This window comes from Metopolophium dirhodum, chromosome 6, assembly GCF_019925205.1.
Source record: "Metopolophium dirhodum isolate CAU chromosome 6, ASM1992520v1, whole genome shotgun sequence".
Classification (NCBI taxonomy): Eukaryota; Metazoa; Arthropoda; class Insecta; order Hemiptera; family Aphididae; genus Metopolophium; species Metopolophium dirhodum.
Genome location: NC_083565.1, coordinates 12,030,608 through 12,043,956, shown reverse-complemented (window position 1 = coordinate 12,043,956; position 13,349 = coordinate 12,030,608). Strand labels below are relative to the sequence as shown.

Here is a 13,349-nt window from a genome sequence, read left to right as displayed (position 1 = left end):
AAATAACTGCACCATACTCAACAATAGGGCGAACAAGTGCACAATAAAGCACCTTATAAGATAGGTCTAACCGAAAATCACTACATAATCTTAATACAAAGCCCAGAGATTTAAAAGCCTTACAACAAATATGTTTAATGTGGTGTCACGGATCAAGATCACTACTAAGAATAAATCCTAGATCAGTTACACAGCCATTAGAACATGAAAGTAGTAGGTCCAAGATATATTTTTAGTTATACATTTAACGTAAAAAATATTTACCCATAAAAAGTTATACCCTTACATCTAATTGAAATATTATGTAAATTTTTATTTATTTTTTCAATTCATACTTCACATTTAATCGCACATAATAGTCATCTTACAATATTTGTCTATCTAAATATACATTAAAAATTATTTTTAAGCAATACAATTCAATTTTTACAAATGATAGGTACACAATACACATAAACATTTATTTACATATTTTAGACATATCTTATATTCAAGTTTACAATGCATATAGAATAACAGTATCAAGGTGTTTTATCTTTAAAAACCATACATTATAAATTATAATGCATCAATAAAATGTCATTAATATATTTATGTATGCATGTATATATTATATTATTAGTATTATATAGATATACATAAATTTATTTTGAGATTATAAGTGAAATGTTTGTGTTTAAGATTTCAACAAAGTAATATTGTATACGCATAGTATTTAAATAAATTTAATTACACAGTTTATATACAAGAAAAATCAAAATTTTTACTATTCAGAGGTTAAAACAAAATATTTACTTCGTTAATGACCTATTGATTGTAGACATATATATATATATAAAAATGGTAATAATAATAACAACAACAACACTGTAGTCTGGATGTTCTGAAGTTAGGAACCGACCGTGAAAATCGGAGTACAAACATTGTTATTACAACAGGCGCTTCAGTAGAGCCTATAAACTTAGAAATTTAAAAAAAATTACAAGTAGTCATACTAACAACGCGTGCACACAATTTTATTTTACGAATCACGAGACGGTAATTGAATATTAAGTGGGAACTACTTAAAAACTTTAAACATTGCTAACATTTTCAGCATCCAAATACACTTGAAAAAACTTGTTTTATTTTCTAAACTTAAATAGGGAAAATGGACAATATTTTTACAGGTAATAACTAATCTAAATCCCTTCCCACCCTACATAAATACATAATTTATTAAGTAAACAAACTTTATAAAAATAATTATCATTATAATACAAAAAAATATCTAAGTTAATTGCCCTTTTTTATTAAAAATTAAATTGAACAAATGACGGGTTATATATATAAAAAAAAAACCAATAATCTTAAAAAAAAACTATTTCTACTTTACATTAAGAAAATTAAAATAAAAAGTTTTTTGTTTTATTATTTAAATAGATGTCAGTGAAGGAAAATTAAAAATGGAACTTGATAAACAGAAAATATACTAACTAAAATAAAAAAAGAGATAAATAGTGCAATACATTCATGAAATAAAAATAAATGGTTTTGAAAAATTGAATTAAAAATAAGCACTATATAACTATTTATTTAGTAAGAAATAATGAGTTTAATATTGCCTAAAAATTGAAATTGAAAATTTGAAAAACTTTGAGAAATTTTGCAAAAATTATTAAATAGTTGTCCAATATTTACAACAGATATCAATAAGATGTTCTTATTACCAGTGTAATTATAAAATGCATAAACAACAATTTTTCCAGATGATAAATTATCAAAAATACAATACTTAAATTGCTAGACTAGAATAGCCAAGCTGAAATCAAGGTAGTTGGCAATGGAATTTCTAATTAATCTTAATTTATTTATTAAAAATATGGTTTAGTTTTTTTTTAAATGTCATATTTAACTTATTCATTCTAAATTGTATTTTAACCTAGAATAATATTATAATTTATAACATTTCACAAAATGTTTTTGATGTACAAAACTAAACACAAAATATCTAACGCTGTTTATGCCAATGGCGACGATTATTATTATACCTGGGTTTCTTATATCCTCCGCCACTATTTCCACTACTGCCATTGTGACGATATCCATTGTTATATTGTCTGTAATTTTTGGTTCGATTCATCCAAGTGATTTTACTTCGTCCCATTTTACCATTAAATTGATTTAATTGATTATGTAACATTTGCAAGGCATTGGAACCATTTTCTTTTGAGTGGTGATTCTTACTATCAAATTTCTTCTTTTTTACCTATAATGTTTTATTTATTATTATTAACATGTGGTCAAAAATTAAAATATATTGTAACATATGGGATTGATTTAACCATTTCACTGCTATGAATGCATAATACATATAGTTAAAAAAAAAAACAATAAATGTTTAGATTAATCATTAATGTGATAACATGAACATACGGTAAATTATTAGGCAAATCCAAAGATATAATATAAAAAAAAATTCCTCCCTGCATGAAGCCGTATACGAGAAAAAATAAATTCAGCAGTGAAAGGGTTAAGAGGATGTCACACCTGCTGTGTTGTCTCAATCTTACATATGCGTTTACACAATCTGAGTAATACTCGCTCATCAATTTTGGTGTTAGAATAAAAGAACATACTACAAAATTAAAAGATAAAAATATTTTAGAGCTAGGTGGCGAGTTTTTTTTAAAAAATTTAAATTTTGAAAAGTTAACGGTCATTAAAAATGTTGACATTTTTCCTATTTTTACACGATATAATGAATATTATATTGGGAATAATGGAAAAAACTAGTCTTGTTCTCAAAAATATTGTCACAATTCAATTTAATAATAGGTATTTTTATTCTACACCCAAATTTTAACGAGTGCTACTCAGACTACATGAACATGTTTTGTGTATGTTGTAAGTGTGTAATATAGAGAGAGCACACGTCATGTCCACTTAACAGTCAATATTATGTACATTTGTTAATCTTATAAATAGCTACATAAGTATAGGCAACATATTATACAATGTTGTTATTTACAGTGAATATAGTATGTATGAATACAGTAAAAAATATAATGAAGACATATATTTTAAGCTTTTGAGATATACAAATAGAAATGCAATTACTTTTATATTTTATCATCAATAATAATATAATTGTTCTATTTATTTACTTTGTTTTAAAAAATTATTCAAATATACTCACAACCCCTCTATCAAAATCTTCATTGTATTCATCATCAAATGAACGTTTAACTCCATTACTTTTATCCTGTTCAGCCTCTCGGTCTACAAAGCTTTTTTCACCATTCCAGGTTTTAACTAAAAATCACAATAATAAAAATAATAAAATATTTATCAATACAATAATTTTAACTTCTGAGGTTTCTGTAAATTAATTACCACCATTATGTTCATACTAAACATTATTTGATTAATATATGTTTAAATAGGAGAATTTCAGAAGTCATTCAGATGCATAGAAATGTTATTGAAAATATATGTTGATAAATAATTTTTAACCAATAATTATGACACTTTGAAGATGAAATTCTTATTTATACTTTATTCAATAATGATTAAATTCAGGATATGATTTAATAGATTTCTATATATATTCTGATTTTTAGGGTATAATTGTCAAGAATTAAATCTTACAACTATATACAATTGAATTGTAATTTCATTTAATCACAATAGGAAATCAAGCATTTTAGTGTGCATTTTTGAATGGACCTTGCCATGACCAATATGTGTTGAATGACAGTATTTTTCACTGAGCGGATCCAGGGCCACCTGAAGTAGGTGATCATTGAGTACACTAAGGCGCTTAAAAAAAGTTGTAGTGAAGTCGACCTGAAGATATAATAAGCATTTATTATGCATGTAAATTCACTGGTTCAACCAGTTCAAACTTTTCATAAGCGCCTATAGATACATACTTGATAATGTAAGGTTCAGCCCCAAACCCTAAAACTCAAAATTATTTAATGATTTAAGGAACAAACTAATATTTCTAATACTTAGTAGATTTATCAACTAAAGCCAACACTGAAAAACTGAATTTAAGACTAGTAATGTTATATAAAATCTATGAAAATCATCATTCTAGGAAAGAGAAAAAATAAAAATATACTAGATGATCATAAAATCATAAAAATGAGATAATGGAAGCTGTAAGTTTATGCCAGTAATTAAGATCCATACACTTATGAATGTTAAGAGGATATCATATTCACACATGTGTTGTCTTTGTATCACAAACATATAAAATAATAGATATATTTGAATTCACTGAAATCAATTGAGCTTTAATATTTAAGAGAGTTGTCATGAAATTCAAAAGTAAGGTTAGGACCGTGGTTCCTCAATATGTGGTTTTCAGGTCGATGTTAAAATTTAAAAATAAACCAAAACAGTCCTAGAAAATTTGTTCTACAGCAGTTTCAAAATATCAAAAATCCACGAAAATATTGTTTTATAAGCGTTTCAATTTCAAATGTTGATATAAAGAATTTAGCAGTATTATTTTCTAGATAAAAATTTAATATTAATAACTAAGGCTTGAAAATTTAACAGAGGTTCCTCATAAGCTGATAGAAACTTAAAAATCTCATAGATACAAATGTATAGTTTTTTTAAAGTCATTTCAAGTTCAACAAAATAGGTATTAATAAACAACAAAAACCAATCTTTATTATTTTGTTGTAAATTATACTTGTAGGGACTTTTATTTTTCATTAATAATTATACTAAATTATTATTATTTACTATACACAATAAAATTTTTCAAAATATTTGGATAAATTTTATGCTATTGGCTATTCTATACCATTCTATGGTAAGTTTATATTGATTCAAAATTAATAACAATGATGTATGATATAAATATATATACTATTATAATAAATACAATTTCTTAGACAAATATTAATTAAACTTACGGTATTACTAAATGTAAAATAAATTAATATAGGTAATAGCAATATAAATATATTATAAAATATATTTAAGAATATAAGCAGAATATACGCAATCACTCAGAATCCTTTTTTCATATGCAATAATTTATCATTGAATTCAAATAAAACACATTCATTACAAACTTAATCATGAATTACTTTCGATACTTATTGTGTATCAGAGCAGTTACCTATTTTCTTCCCCCTTTTTTTACATTTGACTGGGAAAAGTAAGTAGAAATAATAATTGTGTAAATCATAGAAAGTTTTCTTCTATAGTTATTATTTTTATACAGGTATTTCAGAGGTGGGTGGTGATAAAAAGATTGTCATCAATGAATTTCAGAAAAACTCTTGAATCATATCACATCATTAATAGAAGTGTTTAATACTTAAAATTTAAAAAATAAATTATTCAACCAAAAAAAACATTTAAATATACTAGTGGATTAAATTATCAATATGGAAGTTGTTCAAATTAACTACGTGAACGTCATAAACTTACATTTAGTTAATGGATTGTATGTTCCTTCTTAATTCATCATAAAAAAATATTTAAATAAAATTATTATTCCAAAATTTAAAAAGTAATTACTATTATAAAATTACACTTAATTACTTCAGAGGTGGGTGGTGACAAAACGATTGTCATCAATATAATATATCAGAAAATTATGAAACTTTTCTCATAATGAGTTATTATTTAATTGTGTAACTTACAATATGTAACCATGGCAAAGTACAAAAATATTAATTATCTCATATTAGTCTTAAAATTAAAATTAAAAACCAGACATAAAATACCATAATATAAAAAAAAAAACGAATACTTCTTCAGGAGTGGGATGATAAGGTTTGTCTTCAACATCAACAACTATCAGTAATATAATAGATGAATATTTCATCACAAGCAATAGTATGTATAACTAAATTTAATGTTTTGATTATTATTGTTTTTAGAATAAAACTTAAAATAAAAATAAAAACTATGAACATATTCACATTTTAAAACTCAAACTGTCGATTAATAATTAATTTAGTCTGTATTTGTTTAAATTATTACTTATAAAATTCTTACGCAGTTAATAATTTTGTATAATTGAAAAAATAATTGCATACAGTAAAAAAATAAAAAAATAACTTAAAAATGGCCCCAACTCAGCCAAAAATAACTGAAAAATTGCTGACTTGGGGCCATTTTTCAGTTATTTTTTATTTTTTACTGTATGCAATTATTTTTTCAATTATACAAAAGTATTAACTGCGTAAGAATTTTATAAGTAATAATTTAAACAAATACAGACTTAATTAATTATTAATCGACAGTTTGAGTTTTGAAATGTGAATATGTTCATAGTTTTTATTTTTATTTTAAGTTTTATTCTAAAAACAATAATAATCAAAACATTAAATTTAGTTATACATACTATTGCTAGTGATGAAATATTCATCTATTATATTACTGATAGTTGTTGAAGACAAACCTTATCATCCCACTCCTGAAGAAGTATTCGTTTTTTTTTTTATAGTATGGTATTTCATGTCTGGTTTTTAATTTTAATTTTAAGACTAATTTGAGATAATTAATATTTTTGTACTTTGCCATGGTTACATATTGTAAATAACTGAAAAATGGCTGAGTTGGGGATTCAGAGCTATTTTTTAACTATAAAAGGATAAAACTTCAGGAATTTCTATTCAAAATAGGCTACTTCTATACGGAAAAAACTTTGTATCAAAACTTTGTAGAATAGTTAACTTTTAATCATTTTTATATTATTTCAAGTGGATTTATTTATTATTTTAAATTCTAGAAAAATGTATTTTAATAACATAAGTGAATTTTGAACATTTATTACAACTTGTAAAAATATAGGTTTCAAATCTGATTCCAATGTAATTTAAATGAGTTAGGCACATAACATAAAATGGCGCTTTTGAAAGAAAAAATATAATTATTTGGACTTAACTGGCATGATCTCTTTTCCTGTGAGTTAAGTTTTATTTCTAAAAGCGTGTCAGCTCAGACAATAAATTACAAATTGATAAGAATTGGATAATAACAGATCCTTCCAATAAAATAACACAACTTGGCTAAAAATATAGTTGAAATACAAATGATAACAAAAATAAAATAAAATAATTTATTTCTGTACATTGTTATTTAGTCATAGTACAATATTTAATGACATTTTGAATTGAACAAACAAAACCATGCTATTGTGTTATTTTAGTGGGAATATAACAATACTAAACTCAATAATCTGCCACAGATATGGCTTCAGTTCACATAAGTTATGGAATATGAACAATTAAAAACATAATAAATATTTACCATCTCCACCAAAACCCAAATGCGTTCGTGACTTCATACTATCTTTAAAATTGTTGCCATTTGATTTAATATTACCATTAGTTTGAAAGTCATTGGTAAACTTGGGCCTAAAATAAGTAATAACAAATTAATTATTATCCCAAACAAAAAAAAAACTATTTATCATCACTAAAATTAATAAGTATTAAAGTTACTTGCCAGTTCTTTGTCCCATTTGAATGTTTATGATTATTCCCATTTGATAACTTACTCCTAAAATTTAATAAGAAATAAATTAACTAAAATTAACCAGTGATGGGGTTATGAAAAACTACAAAAGAAACTTTGCATACTTTACAACCAGAGGCTCAGAAATTGGGAGAAAAAAATCATGAATTCAACAAAATAACCTTTTATAATATAGGTGTTATTGAAGTTGAGCAAACATTAAATAAATATTATTTTATACTTATATTATCAAACTCACCAAGGTTTATCATCAAGAGAATCATTTCCGTTTACACACTTTCCATTTGTTTTGTTATCAGTTGGTGACTTAGTTCTGTAACATTAAAATTATATTTTAGGTATACTATACAGTAAATGTATGTGTTGTAAAGTTAATAAGAACTACAATATAAAATTAAGTAATTAAAGAATCTCAATCATTTAAATTAAATAACTACCAACCCATTGTAATTGTGATCAAGTCGGGCTTTGGACTTATTAACATCCAATTCCAAAAATCCATTTTCCCGCCTGCGGTTTTTTTTTTCTGAATCTTTTCCTTCAGTGGAATGAGATGCCTTAGTAATAGTAGAAAATTCATTATCATCTTTTGGAATTCTAACTAAACATTTTTTGACAGGTTCAGGTTCAGGTTTCACTTCCAATGGTTCTTCATCTATAGGCTTCAATACTAAACATTTTTTTGCTGGTAGAATTTCTTTGTCTTGTTCATTAATAGGTGAATCATCATTTGGTGGTTTCAATACCAGACATTTTTTAGGAGGTGTTTCTGTAGCAACTTCACTAGGATCTTCCTTAGGTCTCATAACTAAAGGCTTTTTATCAGGAACTCTTTGGTCTGTTGAGTGTTTGACTTTTCCTAATATCATAGGCGAAGAAACATTATCTTCACCAGATAGTGAACTATTCTCATCATCACTACCTTCTTTATCAGAATCAATATAAGGTACTAAGCTATTATAATTTAAAGATGGTTTGATTCCATTAGTTGTAGGTTCCATTGTTTTACTATTTGAATTCCAAGTGTTCTCAATTAGTGATTTATCTTTTTGCTGTCCTTGTTTTAACCTTAAATTTAAAAGTTACATATTTTAAATGATTATTAGAGTATAAAACTTTTTTTTTACATTATATAACTATATATTATTTAGAATATATAATATTAAAATATAAATATCTTACATTTTAATATTTGAATCCCATTTATCATATATTTGACTTTTTTTGTCTTTGATAATATTTTTTTTAATATTGTTTAAACCGTTCAATGGTTTTGTAACACCGTTTAAAGGCTTTGTAACTCCATTGCTCTTGTCTAAATAAAAATACACATTATATTATAAAAAATAAATTATAAAACTTAGAATACTTACTAGAAAAAAAGCCATTTACAGACGGTTTACAAGTTGAAGTAGACGTTACAGTCGACGTCTTACTTTCTATATTTGTGTTATTCATGTTTTCTGATGGTTCCAATTCATAAAATATTATATAGGAATCATTACTTGTCGAATAATTTTTGAAATTTGTTTGATAAACCTGTTCACAAAACCAATAGTTAAAAAATAAATAAATGAGACGGAAATATAATAATTAAAATACATACATTTGAATCATTGAAATAGTAATAAGATCCAGAGGGTGTTAAACCAAGAGTTGTGTAATGTCCACTATGTAAACTTGAACCATAATGAATTACCATGGATACCAGATGGTATCTTAATGGTCGAGCATCAATTTTAAACTTATGATGATCAAATTGATAACTGGATAAATCTAATCGTTCATTTATTTGAATAGCTTTGCTGTTTTTATTTCCACTAAATCCACCCATACCAACACTGTACCTGTAATATTATTGTCAGAAATTATCATTAGTTTTTAGTTACTTCACTGACAGCAGTACAGCACAATAATAATATATACAACAAATTTTAATCTTATCAATAATTCACCTTTTCAACTGAATGCATAAAACGTTTGGGGCTCTTTCAATGGAGAACTTTTTATCAGCAGCAACTTGTCGTCGACATCTTTCACATACATATGATTCATCTAATGGTTCTTTTTCAAAATAGTTATCTAAAGCGTCATTAACATTATCAGAGTGCCTGATATCAAGTATGAGATCTTGAAAATGTTGAAATGTAGTTGATATGTGTCCACATTTACCACACGTTACTAAACATAGAAAATATATTTTGTATTAATGTTCAATTTACTAAACTCTTTATAGGTTTATAATAAATATACCTTCAGTGCGGATATAACCACCAAATATTTGGTTAATAGGTGTTGTTTCTTTAGAATAATTGTCTAGACTATAATATATAAAAATATAAGACAATAGGTATTATATTAATATTGTTATTTATATGATATACATACGATTTAGCAGCATGTCCTAAAACGGACAAATAGCACCGTTCCATACTTTCGATAAGGTAACGAAGGAACTCATGGGCATCTTCTTGACGATATGTTGACAAATGTTTACATATTACTAACAATGAAACATAAATTATTTTTTTGTGCCTACTTTAATTTGATTTTTACTTTGATTTACATACATGATAGGCGATTAGTTATGATTGATGCTTTGAAGCTAGAACCAGTGTGTTTTTGAGATAATGTGAATGTATTACAGACCATACATACAATACAATCTTTTTGAAATCCAGCTAAAAATATACGAAAAAATATTCTTATTCAAATATAAATGATTAAATCATACATGCCCATTTTAAACTAGGCCTACACTGTGATTATATTATAAAAAAAAAACTAATACATAATATAATATTTACAAATATATAATGTAATAACTATTACACGACACATTTTTTGAGTGTAATTTTTAACCATATAAATAATATTTATATTTACTTTTTTGTTGACATGTTTTTTGATGTTGTTCATCACTCATCAGCCAATTTGTAAATGCAGGAATATGAAATAGTGCCTACACGTATTTAAAAAAAAATAAAAACACAATTAAACACATAGACATAAATAATACAATTAAGTGAACTCTAACACATACTTGTAATGTAGAATTGATGTAACATATTACACCAGGATTATCTAATCCAGAACCAACTGACATTTTTTTATCCTGCCAGCCTAGTTGTACACGTTCAGGAGGATATAATACTACTTTAGGTTTAGGTAAATGGGATATTTTGTTAGTATCACCATTCAGCCTTTCATTTTTTTTAATCATTTCTTTTTTACTACAACCATTTTGTAGTAACATGATACAATTGTTTTTCATCTGAGATAACATTGATGGTTTATGGTCTAACATTTCAAATTCTATACTTTTATCTAAAATTCTACTTGATGCTATGTATAAGTAACTAGAACGGTCGTCTGCCACAGATGAATGGTGAGTGCGGCGATCAGTAACTTTGTTAGAAAGAGACTGAAACAAAGCAGAACCTATTTGATTGCTTGCGGCTGGCATTATTATATTTCCAACTCATCATACGGTAAACTTAATTATCTGAAAAACAAAATAACTAACTCAATTTTTTATTTTAGACATCACCTTTTGATACTTTTGATAGATAATAACGTATATTACTAATATTAGAAATTAGTAAAAAAATGATTTATATAATATACAACTTTTAATTAATATTTTATTTATAGGTAAGTAAGATTAATGAATTATAAATAACAATAACACTATCAAAATATACAATTGTGCAATTGATGTGTAAATAACCTATTACAGTGAAACTTAGTAAAAATTAAAAATACAATCACGAGAATCTCAACAAATGAGATTTTTAAATGTAGGTAGGTACTATCAGAAATAATATTATTATTATTACTTAGGGATATAAATGTATTATTGAAAGATAATAAATGTAGACAATTATACATTTATAAATATTTTAAGTACCTACCTAAATACAATTATAAATATAAATATGAATTATGAAGCACCAAAGAATATTTTAATATAAAATAATAATGATATATTAGACAAATATACCAACTTAATTACAAAGTAAGTGAATTCAACATATTTTGTTTAAAATTAACAAATACAAAAAAAAATAATATAAAATTACCTATCACTAGAAGAAAAGTAAATGTGACAACAAAGGAAAAAATAGCATAATTAGGAAACTATTAGATTAGGATGATTAAAATTAATTAATAACCAATTGTTAGTCAGACAATGATTTGATATTCTTGAAAATTAAGTTTTTGCATTAAATAATAAAATGGGTATAGTAAATTCCTTTATTATCCTCCTCAAAATTTCATAAAATAATTTACATTAGGCAAATTAATTGATCAAAAAGATAAAAAATGTAATTTTTTTTTTAGCCTAAGTTCTGAAAAAATCCTATTTTATTTCAAAATTAATTGACATTAAAATCATGGACTGAAAACCTAACGTAGATCAGGTAAACCACATAAAATATATACATCTTATTGTTATTGTTCAATTTGACAGAGATAAATAGGTTCAACTCAAACAAGCTCTGTTTAACAAACAACTAGTTGGGACTTGGTACCGTTGTTGGGTATGGAATTTGGATTCGAATATAGAATTAACACGACCCATTTGCTTGTCTTTCACATAACACTCGCGCGGAAGCCCGATCGACATCACGTTATCGAAGGTCTGTGTGTAATCCATAGAGGTGTAATCTGTCCCGGCCCCCGGAGCGCTATCTCACATGGTCGTCTCGATAGTACAAGGTTAGTGCACTACCGTTGTGCGTATAGTTTCGTGATTTCAAGAAAGCCTCCATAATCACACTTCAATGGGGCGAACACAAGAATTTTGGCGGAAACCGGCCGGGCGGTCATATCGTCTATTATATACACGCGCGTTCGGGTGCTTCCGCTCCCCCGGTCCATTGACGGATGGCGGTGACCGTCGACACGCTCATTTTTCGTCATTCGTACACGTCTCCCCGAGATCCCGCAGTCTCTATCTCACCCACGCAAGTCAAATGACAAAGGTATATTATATTCTATTGTGTGACAACGAAAAGACGATAATATTATTATACTCACGTCGAATCCGGGGCAGCAGCAATGGCGTGCAATCGCGTAATAGGGCACACGTTATAAAAGTAAATAATAAAAATATTAATATTGTTATTATTATTGTTACAATATTACAACTACAGAACACACACACATAATTGAGTAAAAAAAAAATTCAAATAATAATAAAAATAAAAATAACTAAAACACCGAGGAACGAAGAGGATTTCACTTGATTTTTTCGACTGCAAATTTACTTACACTAACCTGTAAACTTGGCATAGGAGCCGCCTGCGAGTGTAGTACTGTAGTTGTCCGATACCCCGATTGCAGGCGGCCAATCAACACTAGGCTCATCACAAATATCATGGCATAGAAAACGGCAGTAGCCTGTTTGAATGGAAATGCCGCTAAGTTATTCTTAGTACTTATTATAATATCATAAATCATTCTATTAAATTAATATAAGACACCACCAGCTCTAGCTTTGTCTGCTGTCACATTTTACCAACATTCTACTTCAATCTACATTATTTTCCCATGTTTTCTTCCTAACAACGACAATTTTCCTGAAGCGCGAACGTCACGCCCGTCACGGTATCGGCACGGACCACTGACTGTGGGTCGGTTCTTCCATGAATTAACATTAGTCGGCCACGGATAGTGGGAGTTCAACGGGCCAACAGGCCGCGGCCCGCGGCATCTGCGGTCAGATTTAGTATACTTGTCTATGTTTTTCCCATCCTTGGTGTAGGCCGTAGAGCACAGGTCAGTAGGCCACAAACACATACAAATTGTAATTGTAATTTGTACAATAAACTATTGATATAACGTAG

The 13,349-nt window shown here is 26.8% G+C and overlaps 1 protein-coding gene across 3 annotated transcripts; it reads right to left on the bottom strand.

Moving 5' to 3' along the window:
- Positions 1–303: 303 nt before the first annotated feature.
- LOC132946281 (ubiquitin carboxyl-terminal hydrolase 36) lies at positions 304–12,812 on the bottom strand. Of its 3 annotated transcripts, none has more exons than XM_061016188.1 (17): positions 12,541–12,812; positions 10,541–11,002; positions 10,384–10,459; positions 10,068–10,178; positions 9,886–10,000; positions 9,751–9,818; positions 9,453–9,678; positions 9,104–9,344; positions 8,871–9,036; positions 8,680–8,812; positions 7,939–8,565; positions 7,736–7,810; positions 7,468–7,521; positions 7,270–7,376; positions 3,179–3,294; positions 2,031–2,248; positions 306–960 (listed from the first exon to the last, which is right to left on the bottom strand). In XM_061016188.1, the coding sequence occupies exons 2-17, from the start codon at positions 10,961–10,963 to the stop codon at positions 954–956; spliced, it is 2,763 nt and encodes a 920-aa protein (XP_060872171.1). In that variant the 5' UTR covers positions 10,964–11,002; positions 12,541–12,812; the 3' UTR covers positions 306–953. The 3 variants fall into 3 exon arrangements, with proteins under 3 accessions (XP_060872169.1, XP_060872171.1, XP_060872170.1); XM_061016187.1 differs by having other exon boundaries at positions 306–953; XM_061016186.1 differs by having other exon boundaries at positions 304–2,248.
- Positions 12,813–13,349: the final 537 nt, after the last annotated feature.

Excerpts from the sequence above, each read along its gene's own strand:
- LOC132946281 (XM_061016186.1), bottom strand. The coding sequence starts at position 10,963 with ATGCCAGCCGCAAGCAATCAAATAGGTTCTGCTTTGTTTCAGTCTCTT. Across the intron at positions 10,460-10,540 it reads ACATCAATTCTACATTACAA|GCACTATTTCATATTCCTGC; the intron begins GTATGTGTTAGA and ends AAATACGTGTAG. Across the intron at positions 3,295-7,269 it reads TTTGGGTTTTGGTGGAGATG|TTAAAACCTGGAATGGTGAA; the intron begins GTAAATATTTAT and ends TGTGATTTTTAG.